The 18293-nt window shown below is 53.8% G+C and overlaps 1 protein-coding gene across 1 annotated transcript in view; it reads left to right on the top strand.

The window, feature by feature from the left end:
• Positions 1 to 2358: 2358 nt before the first annotated feature.
• The window catches only part of ADGRA2 (adhesion G protein-coupled receptor A2), a 101692-nt gene continuing 85757 nt past the window's right edge, over positions 2359 to 18293 (top strand). Inside the window, exon 1 of the mRNA XM_084615110.1 lies at positions 2359 to 2931. Coding sequence (XP_084471236.1) covers positions 2693 to 2931 — 239 coding nt within the window. The 5' untranslated portion in view covers positions 2359 to 2692. The remainder of the gene's footprint in view (positions 2932 to 18293) is intronic.

The following is an 18293-nucleotide window of genomic DNA, read 5'->3' as shown; positions in this document are numbered from 1 at the left end:
CATGCAGGCTGGGCCCCAGGCTGGATGCTGGTCAGCTAAGCACAGGGCTATACCGATTTGCAATACATGATGCAGCTTGACTGACCCTTCATAAAACCTCTCCTAGCCTCAGGATCCAGGGTGCGCTCATTAGCCCTGCCTGAGCTCTGCTCGCTTCAGGAGGGAATGGTGTTCGTGTGCCATATTAGAATAACCCCTCCCAGCCTGGCTAGGGTGAACACCAATTAAGTCCTAGTAGTGCTGTTGTCAATTGAATGGGGGACAAATAGGATGTTGGTTTCCAAGGAGGGTATAACTGGTTGGACCTCCCTGGTCTCTTGTGCTAGAGTTCACTAGCACCTAGCTAGGTGCTGAAAGCAGACAAGAAGAAAGGCTTGGGGCCCCTTGCAACATCTCCTGTTAAAGAGGTGGGTTCACTGTGAAACTCAGTTCTACAGCAATCATTCCCTCCCCCAGTTCTGCCTCCCTGAGGTAATGGCTCTTGATGTGCTGGGGACCTGCAGCTGCTCTTTGCCCCTTTCAGTGCGTTCAGCTGTGCTTGCATTCTGTTCCAGTCCTGCAGGTTCGTTATAGTAACACTTTACATTGACCTAACTCCTGCTATTAATTTAGAATGACTGTCCCCAGTGAGGTAGGTCAATATCTCCATTTTACAGATGAGGAAACTAAGAGAGATTAGGGGCTAAGTCTGAAAGGTGCTGAGTGCTTTCTGTGTCCGTCTGCCTGTTCCACTGGCTTCTTGCCATTCCCGCTGAGCTGGAACACACCAGTGCAGTGAGCTGCTCTTCAAACGACCCACTACAGAGATCTATGTATGGAAAGGGAGGAATAATATTTCTCCCTCCTTCAGGAGGAATTAGTGGTCCCTGGGAGAAGTCAGGTGTACGCACATCTTTCCACAGCCCTGACTCCCTGCTCTCTCATGCTGGGGTTCTTCAAGATTGCATTGCCCTCTTTTGATCCCTATTTATTGTGCAGGGGTGAGACAGAGGGCAAGAAGTGCAAGCCTTCACTATACTGCCTTCAGTGCACATGCACCATTACTTTTGTCCTGTGTTTGTACAGCACCGAGCACAATGGGGTCCTGGCCCATGACTGGGCCTCACAGGTGTTACTGCAGTACCTGTGAAGAATAGCAACAGGATGTTCATGCAGATTATGGGTGCTGGGGCTTCACTCCATTTCAGTCTGGATAAAGACACAGACAGATGATCTGACTCTCTAGGTGTTGGGCACTCCAGCAACCTCTGAGCCACGTGGGCCTGCAGCTAGAAAACAGTCCTGAGGAGGAAAATGGGAGTGAAGCAGGAAAAGAGAACCTGCTGGATAAGGTGTGTCGGGCTGGGTGTGACGCCAGACAGAAGGGGGTGGGAATGGCTGTGTTACAGGACTTGGACCTGTGGGAGTGAACGGGAACAGGCTGGTAAAATAGCCCAATAAGGGGGATTGCCTGAATCTTTGGTGCCACCCATGCCTCCTTCACACTCCAGCCCCTATCACAAACTACATCATTCATCTTCAGCTCAACCCATGGCTACCCCAGGGTCCTGGAAGGCTGCGCTGTCACTGTGTTGTGGCCTATTGGCTCAGCTCTTCTGTCTCCTGGGAGGGATGGGCTCTCCACCTTGCTAGGTAGTAACCTGCCAGGTGCTGTGCCAGGATGTGGCTCATCTGATCTCCAGTCTCCAATAGTGGTCCACAGCAAATGCTACAGGGTGGACAAACTGTCCTGGCCCTGTGGTCACTGTACAGGATCAGATGCCCTCCCCAAACTTGGCAGATACAGAATGCCTCCTCCAAGGGGAAACTGTCCTGGCTCCAGCTCGGAACAACCAGCCCCAGCAGCCACGGCACTGGTGAGGGTGCTCACTCCTGGGTTTGGACTCAGAGTAGGGGCAGGTTTGGCTGGGGGGATTATACACCGCCCAAGGGCTGCGTCCCGGCACAGGGCCTGGGGGAAAGGTTCCCTCTACCTCTCCACAGACCCTCCCTCCAGGCACTCGGGGCGGGGGGGCACCGTCTGCAGGCCCCTCGCAGCTCAGTGGGGCTGGGCGGGGGAGCAGGGCGTCGGGGACTCCGGGTAAGAGCACGGGGAGGGCGGGTGCCGCGGGGGAAGGAAGCGCCAGGGGCCCCGAGATTTGGAAGGGGGCGCACGCGGTCGGGGAGCGCTGGTGCGCAGCGCATGAACCCCGCAGGTTTGGAGGGGACCGCGCACGGGACCCAGGGGCGAGTGCGGAGCCCGGCGGCTGAGGGGGCGCGCGGAAGTTGGGGGGCCCCGGGCGCGCAGGGGCCGGGCTGGGAGCGGGGAGGCGCTAGGGCCCCGCAGCCGGGCCTGGCGGAGCGGGGGTGGGACCCGAGCGGCAGCCGCAGAAACCGCTAGGTCCCATCCAGAGCGCAGCAGCCGGACGCTTCGCCGCCGGCAGCCGCGGACCCCCCTGTCCCACCCGACCATGCCGCGGGCAGCGCAGGGCACCGGGCAGTCGCGGGAGGCAGCCGGGCGCCGGGGCGGCTCCGGGGGGGTGTGAGGGCGGAGAGCCCCTGGGAAGGAGCCGGGACCCTGCGCATGGCTGCCCCCGGGACCTGGCTGTAGGGTGCCCGCACCCCTGTGCGCCCAGGGCCGGCCCTTCCTCCAGCGGAGCCCCGGCCGGGGGCGGCGTCTCGTGGCTCGGGGGCGCCCGGCGAGGATGGGCTGATGGGCTCGGGGCCGCCCCGTGGGATGCGCTGCGCGGCCGGGCTGCTCTGCCTGGCCGCCTGGCTGTGCGCGGGGGGCGCCCGCAGCTGCCCCGCGCAGACCCCGCGCTGCAAGTGCGTGGGGGAGCGGCCCAAGGGGCCGGGCCTGCCCGGCGCGGCCCGCAGGAAGGTGATTTGCAGCGACCAGGAGCTGCTGGAGCCGCCCGACCCGCGCCTGCTGCCCAACGCCACGGTCAGCCTGTGAGTAGCGAGCGCTCGGCGCGGGCGCGGGGCAGGGCGCTTGGGGCGCTGCGCCGGGGCAGAGACAGCCCCGAGCCCCGGCTGCCGGGACCCCCCGTCCCCCGGCACCCAACAGCCCCTGGTTCCTGCTGCCCCCCCCCCAGCGGCCACCGACCGGACCCCAACAGCCCCTGGTTCCTGCTGCCCCCCCCCAGCGGCCACCGACCGGACCCCAACAGCCCCTGGTTCCTGCTGCCCCCCCCAGCGGCCACCGACCGGACCCCAACAGCCCCTGGTTCCTGCTGCCCCCCCCCAGCGGCCACCGACCGGACCCCAACAGCCCCTGGTTCCTGCTGCCCCCCCCAGCGGCCACCGACCGGACCCCAACAGCCCCTGGTTCCTGCTGCCCCCCCCCAGCGGCCACCGACCGGACCCCAACAGCCCCTGGTTCCTGCTGCCTCCCCCAGCGGCCATCGACCGGCCCCCTCCAGCCCCTGGTTCCTGCTGCCCCCTCCAGCACACACTGTCCCCCCCCTCTTGCCCCTCTAGCACCCACTGCCCTCACCCGCCGTCCGTACCCCTAACAGCCCCTGGTTCCTGCCACCCTGTCCAGCACCCACTGCCCCCCCCATCTGCTGATCTCCCAGCACCCACTGTCCGTACCCCTAACAGCCACTGGTTCCTGCTGCCTTGTCCAGCACCCACTGCCCCCCTTCTGCTGGTCCCTCCCGCACTCACTGTCTGTACTCCTGCCTGCTCCCAGCATGATGCCCCCCATACCTGCTCCCTATGCACTCAGAATGACTCCCGTTGCCAACCCCACATCCAGTTTGCCCCTCTCTACCTGCCCCCCAGCACCCACCATCCCCAGCCATCAATCTCTCCTGTCTGCCCCCAGCACCCACCCTGATTCTCCCTACCTGCCCCATACACACCCAAAATGACTTCCCTGTCTACCCCTGTGCATTTCTGCATTCCCCCAACACCCTACCCAGTGCCACCCGGTGACTGCTCCCAACACCCCTAAAGTTCTCCTGCCAGCCCCTCCACTTGCCCCCCCAGCACTCTCACATACATCTCTCTTTTTTCCTCCAGTCACTTTGCTTCCCTTATGCCAGACTCTTTCCCTGTGTGTAAACTCCGCTGGGCTGTTGGAATCCAGGGCCCAGCACTCCCTGGCCAGAGGGACGGTGGGAAGTGTGTGTGTGTGTTTGTTTGTTGAGGGCTGTAAGCAGGCACCGTTTCCAAACCACATAATGATCAGGCCAGGCCCCTGCCCTGGGGAGGCGGGGGTGGAGGGGTGGGGCTGAGAGTTCAGGCACATGACTGGGATGATGATGACTTCTGTTGCGGGACCAGGGCTCACTTGCAATGGAGGTGAGGTGAATGGAGGAGGCTGTGTGTTGGAGCCTTGCACACACCGACCTTGTCTGTACAGAACAAGACTTAATTTCCTAGGGTCTCCCATCGTCGCAGCTGTGCCCCGGGGGTGACAGTGGAAGCTGGTGCGGGCAAGGTACTGTCAGTGTTCTAGCCGCCATGGGGTCTGAGTGCACCGGTGGGAAACGAGCATAAGCACAGCCAGGGTGTGGGGGGCCGTTCCTAGAACATCTGTGACCTGGAAGAAGGCTCCATGCAGGGAGGATAGAAAACCCACGGGCAGCAACTCAGGCTCCAACTGCGTCTTGGACCTGGCGGCTTCCAAACGTGCCATTCTTGGTGCACTTGTTGGGCCCAGTCTCGCAGCCTGTGCTTAGGCCAATAGTTCCACTGACTTCATTAGCACCACTCACCAGAATAAGGTCCATCCAGTCTCAGACCTGTTCGTATCAGTCATAGTCTTTAAGAAGACTGGAAGAATGGAAGTGGCTGGATAGGTGAGGTCATGACTGTAAAAAATTCTCTTTGTGGGCCTGATCCAGAGCCCACTGAAGCTAGTGGAAAAAGGCCCATTGATTTCAGTGGGCCTTGAATCAGGATGGGTCCTGTTTCCTACTGGGCTGTATTGGCAAAAGTTCCTAGTGCAGACCAGGCCTGAAAATCAGTTTCACTTTGGTTTATAGTCAATTTCATTTCCACCTTTTCCTTTGGCAACATCTGGGGCTTTACACAGAGAGCTTTTGTTTGAAAACAACTGTTTCCACTGGAAATAATAACGCACACCTTTCTTAAAATAGCTCCCCTCCCCTCAGTTTGATCTGGCAATGTAAAGTAGGGAAAGTTTTAAAAGTTCCGTCTGTCTTTTCATTGTAACACTTGATTTTCAGTGGCTTGTGTACACAGACGAGGTCTCGCAGTTGAAATTGTCTTAAAAGTCCTCGGAACCCCACTTTGTCATTTGAGGCAGTTAATACTACTTTATGCTTATTTAGACCCTGATCCTGCAAAGGCTTTTGCACTTGCTTAGCCATACATGCAGTAAGCAGGGTTCACTGGGACTGCCCGCAGGGTGTGATGTTAAGCATATGGGTTGAGTCCCTGATCTTGCAGAGACTTAGGTGTGTGCTTCATTCTGTACATTGTGAATTGTCCTATTAAAGTCAACAGGACTATTTGCAGTGCATAAAGTCAAGCACTTGCATAAGTGTTTGTAGGACTGGGGCATGTTTTCTGAGCTCCAGCACATAGGCAGTGGAGCAATTTTTAAAAAGCCAGGCAATGTTCATGTTCTGTGTTTAACTCTGGTTTGGATTTACTCTTGCATCAGTTTTTTTTTAAGACTGTTAGTATTTGGTGGTGGTGTGCTTAACAGTTTGTTGGGTTTTTTAATGACAAAAGAAGGAAATTTGTTTTTAAAGCCTTGACGTGCATGCAGTGGCAGTGTGGATCATTCAAGTTCAGAAAGGGTGGGGTTACTCTAGCAAGCAAGCCTGGTGCTCTGGTGCCTGACACGTTTGGGGTTCTGTTCATAAAGCGCGTTTTATCCCCCCGGCCCTGTTTTAGCCTGTGCACTGGCATACTTGGCTAATTCTCAGAGTGTGGGTGTTCAGCGCTTTCTGAAAATCAGGTCCCTTTCAGAGATCTCAAGCTGGGTCCTTGAAAAATGAAGCATCCAGGTTCTCTAGTCCTTTTTGGAAATCTTGGCCAGTGGGTGCGCCTGCTTGTATGTGTACATATATAGGAATAACCTATTTTGGCAATGTGAAAATCTTCCCACGAAGACAACACTAAAGATGTAACTACAATAATACCCCTGTAAATAGTCCCAAAACAATAAAACCAGTGAATTTCATAATTAACAGTGATACCTGCCATGTGTAATCCACTCTCTCCTTTAATTACCACCATACATAGCTTAGAAATTCTGTTAAGACATCTGATCACTTTTCTCACTTCCCAGAGAAAACTGCTTTTTATTTTATTATTTTTTCAGTTTACATCCCTGCCTCTTCCAAATGTGCACTGGGGCCCTGGTTCAGTAGTGCAGTCTTATTCAGTAAAACACACAAGCACATGCTTTAATGCCTTGTTGAACTGGGGCTTGGGTGTGTGGCTAAAGGACTTCATTAGCTGCTGCTGAAATGCTATATAGGAGGAAAGAACCAAACCGCACTGAGCGGCGGGGACGGTGAAAGCAAAATGGGCATTTTGAAGCCTGTCTTTCACTGATTTAACATTGCTAGGTATTACCAATTTTCAGTAATTTGGCTCTTGGAAGGAGAAGCTCATTTGCTGATAGGGTCATATAGAGACAGCAGGCACTGCAAAGTAGCAAAGCCTGATTGACCATACAATGAACATTAAGGGGGCACCACTCAAACCTGACATGAAACTGACAAACACAGGCAGAAAGCTACAAATATTCAGTGACCCCAGACTTTAGTGTCCAACACTAAACGTGATTTATTCTAAACCTTTTCCAGATGGAAAAATCAAAACCAGAGGCTTTTAGCTGATGAGCAGCCCCTTTAGATTACGAGGCCGTAGTGGCTTGGTCTTCCGTCGGGTTTAAAGTAGGAAAGCATCAGTTGGCCCTTGAGAGTCACTGGGCGTTGCGTTCTCTGTAGGTACTCACGCCGCTCTCATCACTGTCATAGCTGAACACCTTCCAGTCCGGCGTTAAGCAACGTGAATAACATCTATTTCTCAATGAGTGCTACTGCTGACAAAACAGTTGCAGTTCAAACCCATTCCGAAGGATCTGACGGGGGAAGATCTCTGGGCAAAGCTCCTGAGTAACTCCCCAGGAGAGACTCTTTAGATAAAGTTGTAGAGCAGCTGATTCTTCTTGGGAAATGTTTGGGTACATTTTGTTTAGAACAATAATAATAACACTTGGCACTTAAAAGTAGGGCCCTAATTCTGGTCGTCTTCAGGTCTGGCCAGAATACACGAACGCGTTAGGCCTGAACAACCAGCCCTAATTCTGGCTGGCTTCTGTGCCCAGGCAAGTTATTCCTGCCAGAAAGTGATGTAACTAGTATGGCACAGGGGTGCATGGGCCCTGGCCAGGGCAGTACGTGCTAAAACACATGGAGCACGCTCCCTGACCCACCGTGAACTGCTCCTCTGCTGTTCTGTCTGCCTGCGGAGGCTGGGGGAGACCAGAATGTTTGAGCTGCAGCCAGAGTGGGGAGCACCCATGCCTGTGGGTGACCCACAGGCAGAACATGGCCCTGCTATGTTGTAAGAGCCCCGATGGTTTGAGTTTTGAGTTTCTCCCTCTTTTTTCTTTTAAACCACTAGGGGTGTTGGATAGAGCAAAGATCTTTGTGGCTTCAGAGCCTCAGCAGTTGCGGCTGCTTATTCACCCCTCAAGTGAGACTCCTTGCTGGTATTACAGTTCTCCCCGCCGCAGCCAGAGGGAAGGCATGGGGAAAATAAGTAGCAGCGAAGAGCTGGTGCATCCAAGATCCTGGTTTCATATGAATGTATCCAGTAATAGAGGCCGGGGTTAGAGAGAACCAGGCACAGAGGCAGAGCCACCTCTAAAGCCTTCCATCAGGTGCTAGAGGGTTGACCTCCATGGATTAAACCCCAGTCTACGCAGCCTGCAATGCTTTGGGCTCTCTTTCCATAGTGGCATGAGTGACTTGGATGAGAGGATCAGAATCCATGTTTTGTGTTTTCCTGCCATGTCTGTGATGCATGGTGGATCCTCATGGAAAGCCTTCTGTTTAGAGAAAGTACAGCTCGTTTTCTCTCCATCCAGCTCCCCGCATGGGGATTGGTGCTACGCAGATAGATAGAAGCAAAACCAGTGAAATGCCAGCAGATGTTTAACTACAGAAATTAATTCCATGTGGTGGAGCATCTCTGGCAAAGGAAGAGGCCTGATGTGCAGAGAACTGGGGATGCTGAGTGCTGGGGATTATCTGCTCTGCCATTCGATTGAAGTCCTCACCTTGTGCCTGAGAAGCTCCACACAGCATTGCAACTCCAGGGGAGCCGCACGGCTAAGGGCTTGAACCTGCCAGGTGCCCAGCACCTTCCAGTCCCATTGAAGGCTGTGGAAGTTGAAGTTGCTCAGTATCTCGCAGGGTCAAGTCTTAAATAGCCACAGCTGTCTTAGCACGACATTCTGTATGGCTTGGCTCCGTCCTCTTGCCAAAGCAACTCCGTCACCTGGAGGCAATTGCTAAGGAAATGGAACAGCTGCAGGTATGGGGTGTTGTTGGCACTGGTTAGAACCTTTGTGCTTTGTTATTGCAAAAAAAGCAATTTCTTCAGCGTACAATCATTGGAAACCTGCCTCTGCCGATGCTCTTCTCTAGCGCCCACGACCCAGGGGCAGGCATGCTCACGTGCGGGGGGAAGTGTGCAAAGGGGGATTAGGCCACTAATATCCTAGTGCAGCCTGAACAAAAGTTGCCAGTTTGCACTTGTTTATGTATGTCTCTCACCCGCCCTTGCAAACACGCATGCATTGGTTCACAGATACGGGTTTATACGTGCCATAGGAGCTGGTCTGTGGCTTGTTTGGGGGCTTTTACAGCTACGCTGGTTGGCACAAAGGGCCATTATCCAAGCTGCAGCACTGTGGATTAGTAATGGAAGAAACACCCGAGGCTCACCAGACTGTTTTCCTTTCCTTAGGGACAGGGCTGGAGGGTTCCCTAAAGTGCATTCTTCCTGTGTGGGTCACTTATTTTAAGTGGCCCAAGTTGTGGGTTTCCCACCACTTCTCTGGGGAAATCACTTGTCTGCTCAGGATGGTCCATGCCCGCGTTACTATTGCAAATGTCGATACCTTTTGAAATAAAGACCTGGTTTCACAAATTAGCTCCTGTGCATTAGATTCGAAGCAGGTGAGCCCAGTGAAGCAGAGTTTCTCTCTCTCCTCCCTGCCCTTTCTGATACGTGGTAGTGAAGATGCCTGAGAAGACTCTTCGTGGGTTTTGTGAGTGAGATCATCCAGGAGCCCTCAACCTTCTACCTCAGCCACAGGCCTGAGCAACCAGACTTGAGACTGATATATTTGTGTATCCAAAACTGAGCTTCTAATGGCTCCTCTTTTGCAACCATAGTTTATTGTGTGAATGCCGCTGCTCTGTTATAAAGTCCAGCACATCCTTACATGGGGTTCTGTTCAGTCTGGCCTCGCATCGCCCCATCTGGCGGTGTGTGGGTGAAGAGAGAATGCAGTTCTGCCTTTCGTGTCACTTTTGATGTTCGTCCAAAGGCACTGCGAGGTGACGGGACTCTTTCAGACCTGTATTAACAAGGTTTTAATTCCAACCCCCTCGGAATGACCTCTGTGCTAATAGCCTAATGGAAAAAGTACTGTATTCTTAACAAGACACAGATAGCCGTGTTAGGCCATAGCCAACCCTGCTGTTACACACGCAGGAGTCCAAACCTCTTCCAGATGTGGAATTCTAGAGCAGGCCTCATTTATGCGCACAGCTTGATTGCACCAAAATTGCATACTGTCTGGGGGAATATAGGGTTTCGACTTATGACCAATTTCCAGTTCTACTTGAACTGCCCTCGCTGAGTCTTGTTTATCCTGGGCCTCGCAGATGGTTTCTTGCTGAAACCCTTTTCAGCCTCTTATTTGTTATTGATTGGGCTGCAGTTGTGGCAGCTTCCCCCCACCCCCTTCTTCTCTTTGAAAAAATGGTCTCCCAAAGGCAGAGAGACTCTGGCGGCTCGCACGCTGATTTAATCATGGCTAGGCTAGGGAACTGGAACTAAGAAGATTGCACGGTAGAGCACATGTGGACATGAGGGCTCATTCTGCCGGCTTCCGCCTCAACCTCCAGTACCTGCCCGAGGTGTAAAGAGGACACGTCTGTGGAGCAGGCCAAAGTTGTTAGGTCCCTTTGAGGTGGGTGTGAGGGAGGCCGGCCTTTAGAGGAGGGGTACTGTACGTGTATTTGAACAAGCTTCCATTTTGTTAGGAAATGCCTTGGCCAGCAATTACCTTGACCCCTCTCTGAGATGAACCTCAGTGGTTCCTCTCACACTCATCCCGTAGTCCCCATATAGCAGAGACTTTCTGCTCGAGATGGGGTCGCTGAGCGGCTCTGATCTCCGGGACATGTAACCACTCTGCCAAAGGGTTTGAGTGCAAGCTGTTAGGCTCATGCTGGCCAGGGCTGGGGCTGCACAGAGTTCTCCTCCACAGAAGTCCTCAGAGAGTCATTTTCCTGCCTAGTTGTTCTGGTCTGAGTCTGGCCCAAGCTGATAGTGACTGCAAGCTGTTCCCATCTGATGGCTCCTTTGTGCCTGTGTGAAACCACTTTGGTGGGTCTCGGCCCTTCTCCCAGAGAATGCCACCACAGCTGGCACTAATTGGCCCTCTGGTTGGCAGGTTTGCCAGTGGCGATGAAGAATCAACGAACCATGGAAACTGAGCTCTCCTCTGGCCCTCTGAGACAGGCTGAGACACAGACCCATTGTATGATTACAGACCATACAGCAGTCTGTCACCAGAGGATCTGAAGAAGGATGGTCCAGTGCTTAGGATGTTAGCCTAGCACTTGGGAGACGTGGGTTCAAGTCCCTACTCCGATGCTAAGGGCTGTGGGAGAGCCGAGAGGAGCAATATGGTTCAGACAGAGACATCCCTTAGGGGAGGATTTATTAACAGGGATACTCTGTATCCTAGTAAAGAGGGGAGGATGCACGTTGATAAAGTACTGATAGGAACTGAAGAGAAACAGTCAGATGAAAAAAAGTTCCATTCAATTACATCACATGAAGGCAGACAATTAAATATTGACAAATATAATAAGTGCTTATATACAAATGCTAGAAGTCTAAATGCTAAGATGGGTGACCTTGAGTGCCTGGTATTAAATGAGGATATAGATATGACAGGCATCGCAGACACTTGGTGGAATGATTAATATCAAATGGGACACAGTAATACCAGGGTACAAAATATATGGGAATGATAGAGTAAGTCGCGCTGTGGGAAAGAAAGCATAGAGTCAAATACAATAAAAATCTTAAATGACTCACACAGTACCATCGAATCTCTATGGACAGAAATTCCATACCTGAACAATAAGAGTGTAGCCGTACGAATATACTATTGATCACCTGACCAAGATGCTAACTGTGATTGTGAAATGCTCAGGGAGATCAGAGAAGCTACAAAAACAAAAACCTCAACTATAATGGGGGATTTCAGCTATCACTATGTTGACTGGGAACGTGTCACCTCAGAACGGGATACAGAGATAAAATTTCTAGACACCGTTAATGACTGCTTCTTGGAGCAGCTAGTCCTGGAAACCACAAGGGGAGAGAGAATTCTTGATTTAGTCCTAAGTGGCCCACAGGATCCGTCCAAAGGTGAATACAGCTGAACCACCTCTGTACCCGATGACTAGCAGATAGCTAATATAATGACAATTTTTAAAACATGCTTCAGAGGCAATCCTGGCAGCTACAGGCTGTTTCAGTACTATAGTTTCAACCAATTTTCCCAGTAAAGAACATTTAGCCTCTGTGTGCCACCGTTTCCCCTCTGTGGAATGGGGGAAATGGCACTGTTCTACCTCACAGGAGTGTTGTGAGGATAAATACATTGTAAATCAGATAAGTATGGAAGAGAGATCTCCGTGCTTCACCAAGGTAAGTCAGTGCTGCTGTTCCTGTTCTGCAGATGGGGAGAGGAAGTGACTCACCCATGGACTCACAGCTGGTCAGCGGCTGAGCCGGGAATAGACCCCACGAGTGATGGGTGCGTGTGTGGGTGCTCAGTGGAAAGTTCCCCTCCCACCCAAGCATTGGGAGGATGTTGACTTTCGCCCCAGAGCAGCTGCTCCTTCCCCATGTGTTCCTGATCATCCCTGAGTGTGAGCATGACTGGCTGGCGGAAGCGAGCATCTGCAAAGCGTTCCAAGGGAGGTAAAGCCTGTAGCCTCCCAGCCTTGTGTTCGCCCCCCAGCGGGCGTGCCGAAGTCCTGGTGCACCCTGGTTCCCGCAGAGCGGGCTGTGGGGTTCCCCGGGAGGGCTGAGCAATGCCCGTGTTCTGTAGGAGCTGCCAGGCTGTGCTGGACTGTAGTCCAGCTTCTCACTGCGGCAGCTGGCAGGCCTGGCGTGCGGAGGGAGCATTCTGCTTTGCAGCATGCAGTGGAGCTCCGAATGGATGCGGGCCTGGGGTTTCCTCTGCCCCTCCTAGCCCCTTCGAGCTGTGCCCTTACGGTGTGACGTGCCTAGGTCCGGGGGTGGGGGAGTGCTGGGGGGCCCCACCTTGTGCTGCGGTTGACCAGAAAGGGCCAGCTTGGGCCACAGGGGCTTACACTGCTGCTGGGCCCATCAGTGGGTGCTGGCACCTGAACAGGGGTTGAAAACGAGAGGTGTCGGAAACCGAACCACTGCGCAGGCCGTGGTTAGTGTGCTGCGGGGGTAGGCCAGCCCCGCTCTCTCTGCACCTTATTTCAACCTGGCCACCTCCCCCAGCGCCTCAGGCGGCGGCTTGGGCTCTCGGCTGACTGCCGCTGCCAGGTATCTGGGACGTGAGCGCTAGCCCGCCAGGAGGAGGCTGGGCCAGGAAATCATCAGCTGCCCCCTGGGGTGTGGTCCGGGGGGGAGGAGGACCTGCCTCCTGCTCCCCTGAAGGAGAGGTGGGTGCACAGGCACTGCACTTGGGCTGGAGCAGCTGCTGGAAAGGGCTGAATCGTTTGTTCTGTATCTGTCAATGAAATCCCGGTAGCTGGAATCGATTGCGTCGTCCCTCGGCTGGATTGAAAAGGGGAGCCGGCTCGCCCCGTTCCAGCAGCGTCTTGTATCCATTTGTTCATTGTCCATCCGACGGAGCGAATGCCTCTGCGGCTGCCCTCTCTCACGGAGCGACGCCCTGCCCGGGTCATGTTGCGTTTGCTGTCGGTCCCTGTGCGTGGCTCGCCCCAAAGCGCGATGCCAGCTGGTGAGGGGAGGAACATCTGGGATGCAGGAGCTTGGGAGCGATGGGAGGAAGGGTTCATGCATCAGGCTGGGGAAGAGCCTCCCAAGGAAGCGGTGGCAGGCTCATTTCATGGGACGTTTGGTGTTTGGTCATGAGGTCATGCGCTGGGGAACATGTGGTCAATAACGAGCCTTGCAGCAGCCAGCTGTAAGAGATTGAGCGGCACCCCGATAGTCTTCTCACACCTCTTGAGTTCGGGGCTTGTGTAGCTAGTGGATTTCTTGCCAATCACCATGAGCTCTACTTTGATCCACTTTGGCTGAAAATATTGGCTTTTCCTTATTTTACTGCTGTGACCCACATAATTTAGAAACGACCTCATCCCTCTGACAACAGCTGCACCAGGGCTGTTCCTAAACCACCCTGAAATGCGCAGCTTGAGCCCTGGGCCCTGCCTCTGTTCCATCCTGTTAGGAGTTTCTGGGGACAGCTGCAGAGGGCAGCTGGCTTTGCTGTGGTGCTCTCCTCCCCTCTCCCAAGATCTGCTGTGGCTCTGTCTGAGCTCCTGAAATGTGAGCTGGCAGCTGGTGCTTTGTGCTCCAGGTTTGTGTGGCAAAGACAGTAAATTACTGTGACGTTAAGGCCAAGCAAGGGGGCTCCATAGGTTGCTCCGGACACCTGTTGCTGCCAGCCAGGCCTGGCAAGCCTCAGGCACCCAGGACAGGTCAATGATGGGGTGGAGCGCAAGCCAGGCCAATTACTCAGACAGCACTTAGCTGCCATCCGTTCCTAGAGAGATCTACGCCCTCTCCGCACGTCTCTGCAAGCATCCCTCGGTTCTACGCACATGTGGGACTTTCCTGCACATGGTTTTATTCCTCTCTGAACCGGGAGGTGGTTTGCTTTTTGAAACGGGTGGCAGTTAAACAGGAAGGCATGCCCTGGAGGGGTGCTCTTTTTTCACTCCTCTCTGAGCACAGTGCTCAAAACGGAGGGCTGTTGTCGTAGTCAGGTGTTGGGCAGGTGAGGTGGCTGCCTGCCTGCCGGCTGGTCCCAATCCTTTGCCAGCAGTGGAGCGGGGGAAGGGAATCTGAGAGCAGCACAGCATGGGCCATAGGGGCAGAGTGGGAGGCAAGGCAGAGGAACGTGGCCCATGCTCCGAGCACAGAACCGGTTGTGCAATAAAAATTAGCATCCACTTATCCTTCCCCAGCACTGGGAGCTTGCCGAGAGTTTCGTGCCTGATCCAGCCGTCGGCACCAGCTCCGTGGGGAGCTTTCTGCAGGAGTGCTCTGCAAAGTGGCGTGTGAGGGATGGCTCAGGGAGGGCAGGGGGGCCTGAGAGCCGTCGGCATGGTGAAAGCTCCAGGCCGTTCACATCCCTGCTTCCCCTACTCTTCTCCTTTGTTTTCTCCTTGTTCCTCACCTTCATTTCAACTCTTCCTCCTTCTGGGGGCATAAATGACATGGCCACTGATCCAGATTTTATAGGGTCTGTTGATGAGACCGTCTAGGTTCCCCCTTTCCCACCCTCTTGCTCTAGGAGCTGCCCCAGTGCCATGCGTTACTGCTTTCGTCTGAGGAACGAGTCGTCCAGGGCACCTAGCCCTGAGCCTGGTGTAAACCTGCTTGCCACATAAAACCTGTTTGCCTTCCTCTCCCAGACTGGGCACATCCGGAGCACCTTTCCCTGAATGGGAGGCACAACATGTAGGCGAGCGCTGCAGGGGTGGGGAAATACCTCGGCCCCTCTTAGCTGCTGGTTACTTGCTGGGCTGCAGTGGGCGTCTGTAAGGTCGTGTTTTCCTCACAGGCAAGAACAAGACGGTGTTATGATGTGACATGGGGTCAGCCCTGGCTCTGTTTGTAATGCAGGGGTCAAGCAGGGCAGACAGGCGTTGTAAGAGCACAGAGGGCTTAAACATGTAATTATGTAATAACATAATATGTAACATGTAATATGGTACCCTTAGCATCTCAGGCTGTCCAAGGGCTTTACTGTGAGAGAGGGGACTGAGCCCTAGCGGTAAGGTGATCTCCCCAAGAGCACACAGCAAGCCTGTTGAGGGAGAAGAACCCAGGAGTCCTGACTCAGGGTTCTCTGCTCTACTCTCTGCTTCCTGGCATGTTTTATAAAGTGACAGACTTGAGTATGGAGCCATGCATCCTCCCAGTGGGGCGACTCTGCCGGGGCTCTGAGCATGGTTGGATACCCCGTGCTGCCTGCTGTCCTTGTTTGATAGCGAGTTTTGTGATATTTGGTGGCTTTTCTTAAAGCCCCATCTCCTGGAGTCAGGTGATTACATGAGAATCTCAACTTTCTTCTCTCTCTCTCTTTTAAAGTAACTTTCTGGCTTTCTTGGTTGTGGTGAAAAGCCGGAAAAGGTAAATCCTGAAGGCAAATAAGCCCCCAATCTGTATTGTTTTAAAAAAAAAATCTCCTGTTTTTTCAGCCAATCTTCTGATTGTTTTGGCAATACTGGAAACGTCACAGCAGCGTGCCAATTCTCTGCTGGCGCAGGAAGCCCTTCCCCCCAGCTTGGTATCTGATGTGTCGTGGAGGTCTGACGGCCTGCGCCGTGCTGGCCATTTCACACTCTCTCTGGGATTTTATTTTTCCTGTTCTAACAAAAGCAAGTGTTGAAACAATAATTTTCAGCCCTCCAAAATAGCCTGCTTTGACGTGAGCCTCAAGACAACGCCCTGGGCATGTCGCAGCAAAGGGAAGAGCCCCTGAGCGTGTGAAAACAAAGGGGGGAGCTGGCTGGGAGGTAAGGTCAGGGGGTGCCACTTGGTCACTGGATTTCTTTGTCTGCTCTGTTCACGATGAGGTCAGTGGGACAAGGGGACCCAGAGTGGGGCGCGGCGGTTTTTCGGCATTGGGTCACTAGTTCAAGTCTAAACCCTAGTGACCTCTGGCTTCTGAGATGGATGTAATGGCTTTCCACCCATTTCGGATCATAAAGGCCAACCTGCAGTTGGCAGCATTGGCCCGTTTCTGCAGAGAGAGAGACTCAGGAAGGAATGTGCCCTGGAGACAGGGCTCCCCTGTGGCCCACCAGCAGAGATCATCTGTCCCGGTCAGGGGGTAGGCCCAGAGGAGTCAGTGTGCGGGGGGGATACCACTGCTGCTTCCTGTGGCTTGTAATCTAGCACCTTTCACCCACATGAAACCCGCGTTTAGACTGTTCAGTGCAAACCGATGAGTTCTCCCCTCCCCCCCGGGAGTGGCCCGTAACGCATCAGCTCTCGATCCATGTGCTTTAAATTAATGCACTTAGAAAGCAAAGCATAAATCCTCCCCCTCTATTACAGAGCTCCCATCTGATGGTATTTGCCTTTCTGCTGCATGTCTCCATCCTGCCGACCGCGCTCTGACCGAGGGGGGCTAGCATCTCGCCACCTCCTTTTTTGGTGGGGGTCGTAGAAAGTTTATTGTTTTAGCCGCTCTGTTTCTGGAGCCGTTGTTTATCCAAGTGGATTCTAGCGGGCTTGAGAAAACAACCTGGTCCTTTCGCTTTTGGCTCCTCTTTCGTGATTTAAAAAAAATCCCCCCGTGTTGACACTCAGCGGTGACTCTACAGTGCTGCGGCAGGCCTCTGCACCCAGCAATTAAGTCCTATTAGCTTCAAACCCCTGGAACCTCTCGGAGACTCTGCACGACAGGGTTTTGACACAACCCCAAACACGCTCCGCATTAGGGGGCGTCAAGTGTTGTACAAAAGCCGAAGCTCTCTGGGCTCAGAGGAATCCTTGACAGCTGCTACATCTGTGCCTAGTGCTCCTCAGTGTGACTCTCCATGGACGGTGTTGTCTGCCCAGTGCCCTGAGCCCGCCTGCCACTGGGCTGCTGCCAGTTATTTCCATCTGACTCCATGCTTTAATTCCTAATCCCCGCATTGTCCAATGAGACTTTTCCAGCCCTCGCTCAATTAGCCAATTAAAGTGTATAGTGCGGCTGCAGCATGTTCCCAGGGTGGAGTGGCAAGAGCAGGGAATGAGAAGCCATCCCACCCACCTACTGTGTTAAATGCTACATTTTGTCATGCTTATGGTGGTGTGAGGTGGTATTCACATTGTATTCATGCCAAGAGGCCCCGCTGAGACCCGGGCCCCTTATGCTGGGCGCTGAACAGACACATAGTTCCTGCCCTGAAGAGTTTACAGTCTGAATGGACAAGACCAACATGGGGTGGGAGGGGAAACTGAGGTACAAAGGGGCCAGGCCTTGCTCATAGTCGCACAGTAGATGAGTGGCTGAGCTGGGGACAGAGCCCACGTCTCCTGACTCCCAGCCCAGTCTCCTGGCCACTGGACCACGCTGCCTCTCATGATAGAGGGTGGCTTGGCTTTTCGGGTGTCCAGCATCAGGACAGCTGGAGCTGCAGTGCCTCCCTTGTGATGCTGCTCTGTCTGCAGACTCCAAAGCATTAATAGTTTCGTTCCCTTGTCCTGTCTGAGCAGAGTGTCTTGGTCCTTTCCCACTCCCCCTGCACAGGAGATTAAAGTGTGAACGTATTTAGCAAAAGGCCGTGTAAGTTGGAATCTCGTGAGTTAACGTTTGGTTGGGTAGCTTCCGGCACTCCCTGCTCTGAGGGTCCCCGTGACATCCCGAGCCAAAGCAGAGTCCCTGCTCCGGAGGAGGACCGTGCTTCTTTCATGGTCTGCCAAGCGTGTGTGTATGTGAGGAGCAGATGCAGCCAGCTGGGAGGAGAGGGGCTCTGGGACGAGGCTGCACAGCCGGGGAGAGGAATGCAGGGAGGGAAACGGGGAGGGGGGAAGTCGCTTCCCTTGCTGAAGCTTCCTGGATGTTTCAGTCTCGGAAGTCTCCTCTGCCAATACCCATGTCCCTCCTCAGCTTGCTCTGGAGTTTGCATTGAGTGCCGCGGTTATTGGGTGGTTATCCACAGCTTGTCCCCACCTTGGAGAGGGGACGGTACTGACAGGGCAAGGAGGCTTTGGAATCAGTTGACTGTCCTGCTCTCTGCTTCATTATGGAGCCAAACCTGGGGTGGGGGGGGAGTCCTAAGTAAATAAACAACTAAAAGAGTCAATAACAGGAAAGGGTCTGGAAAGAGAAG

Source organism: Lepidochelys olivacea (assembly GCF_965140295.1).
Source record: "Lepidochelys olivacea isolate rLepOli2 genome assembly, chromosome: 26".
Taxonomy (NCBI): Eukaryota; Metazoa; Chordata; order Testudines; family Cheloniidae; genus Lepidochelys; species Lepidochelys olivacea.
Note: the sequence above shows the minus strand (reverse complement) of the source record. Positions and strands in the feature narration are given on the sequence as shown.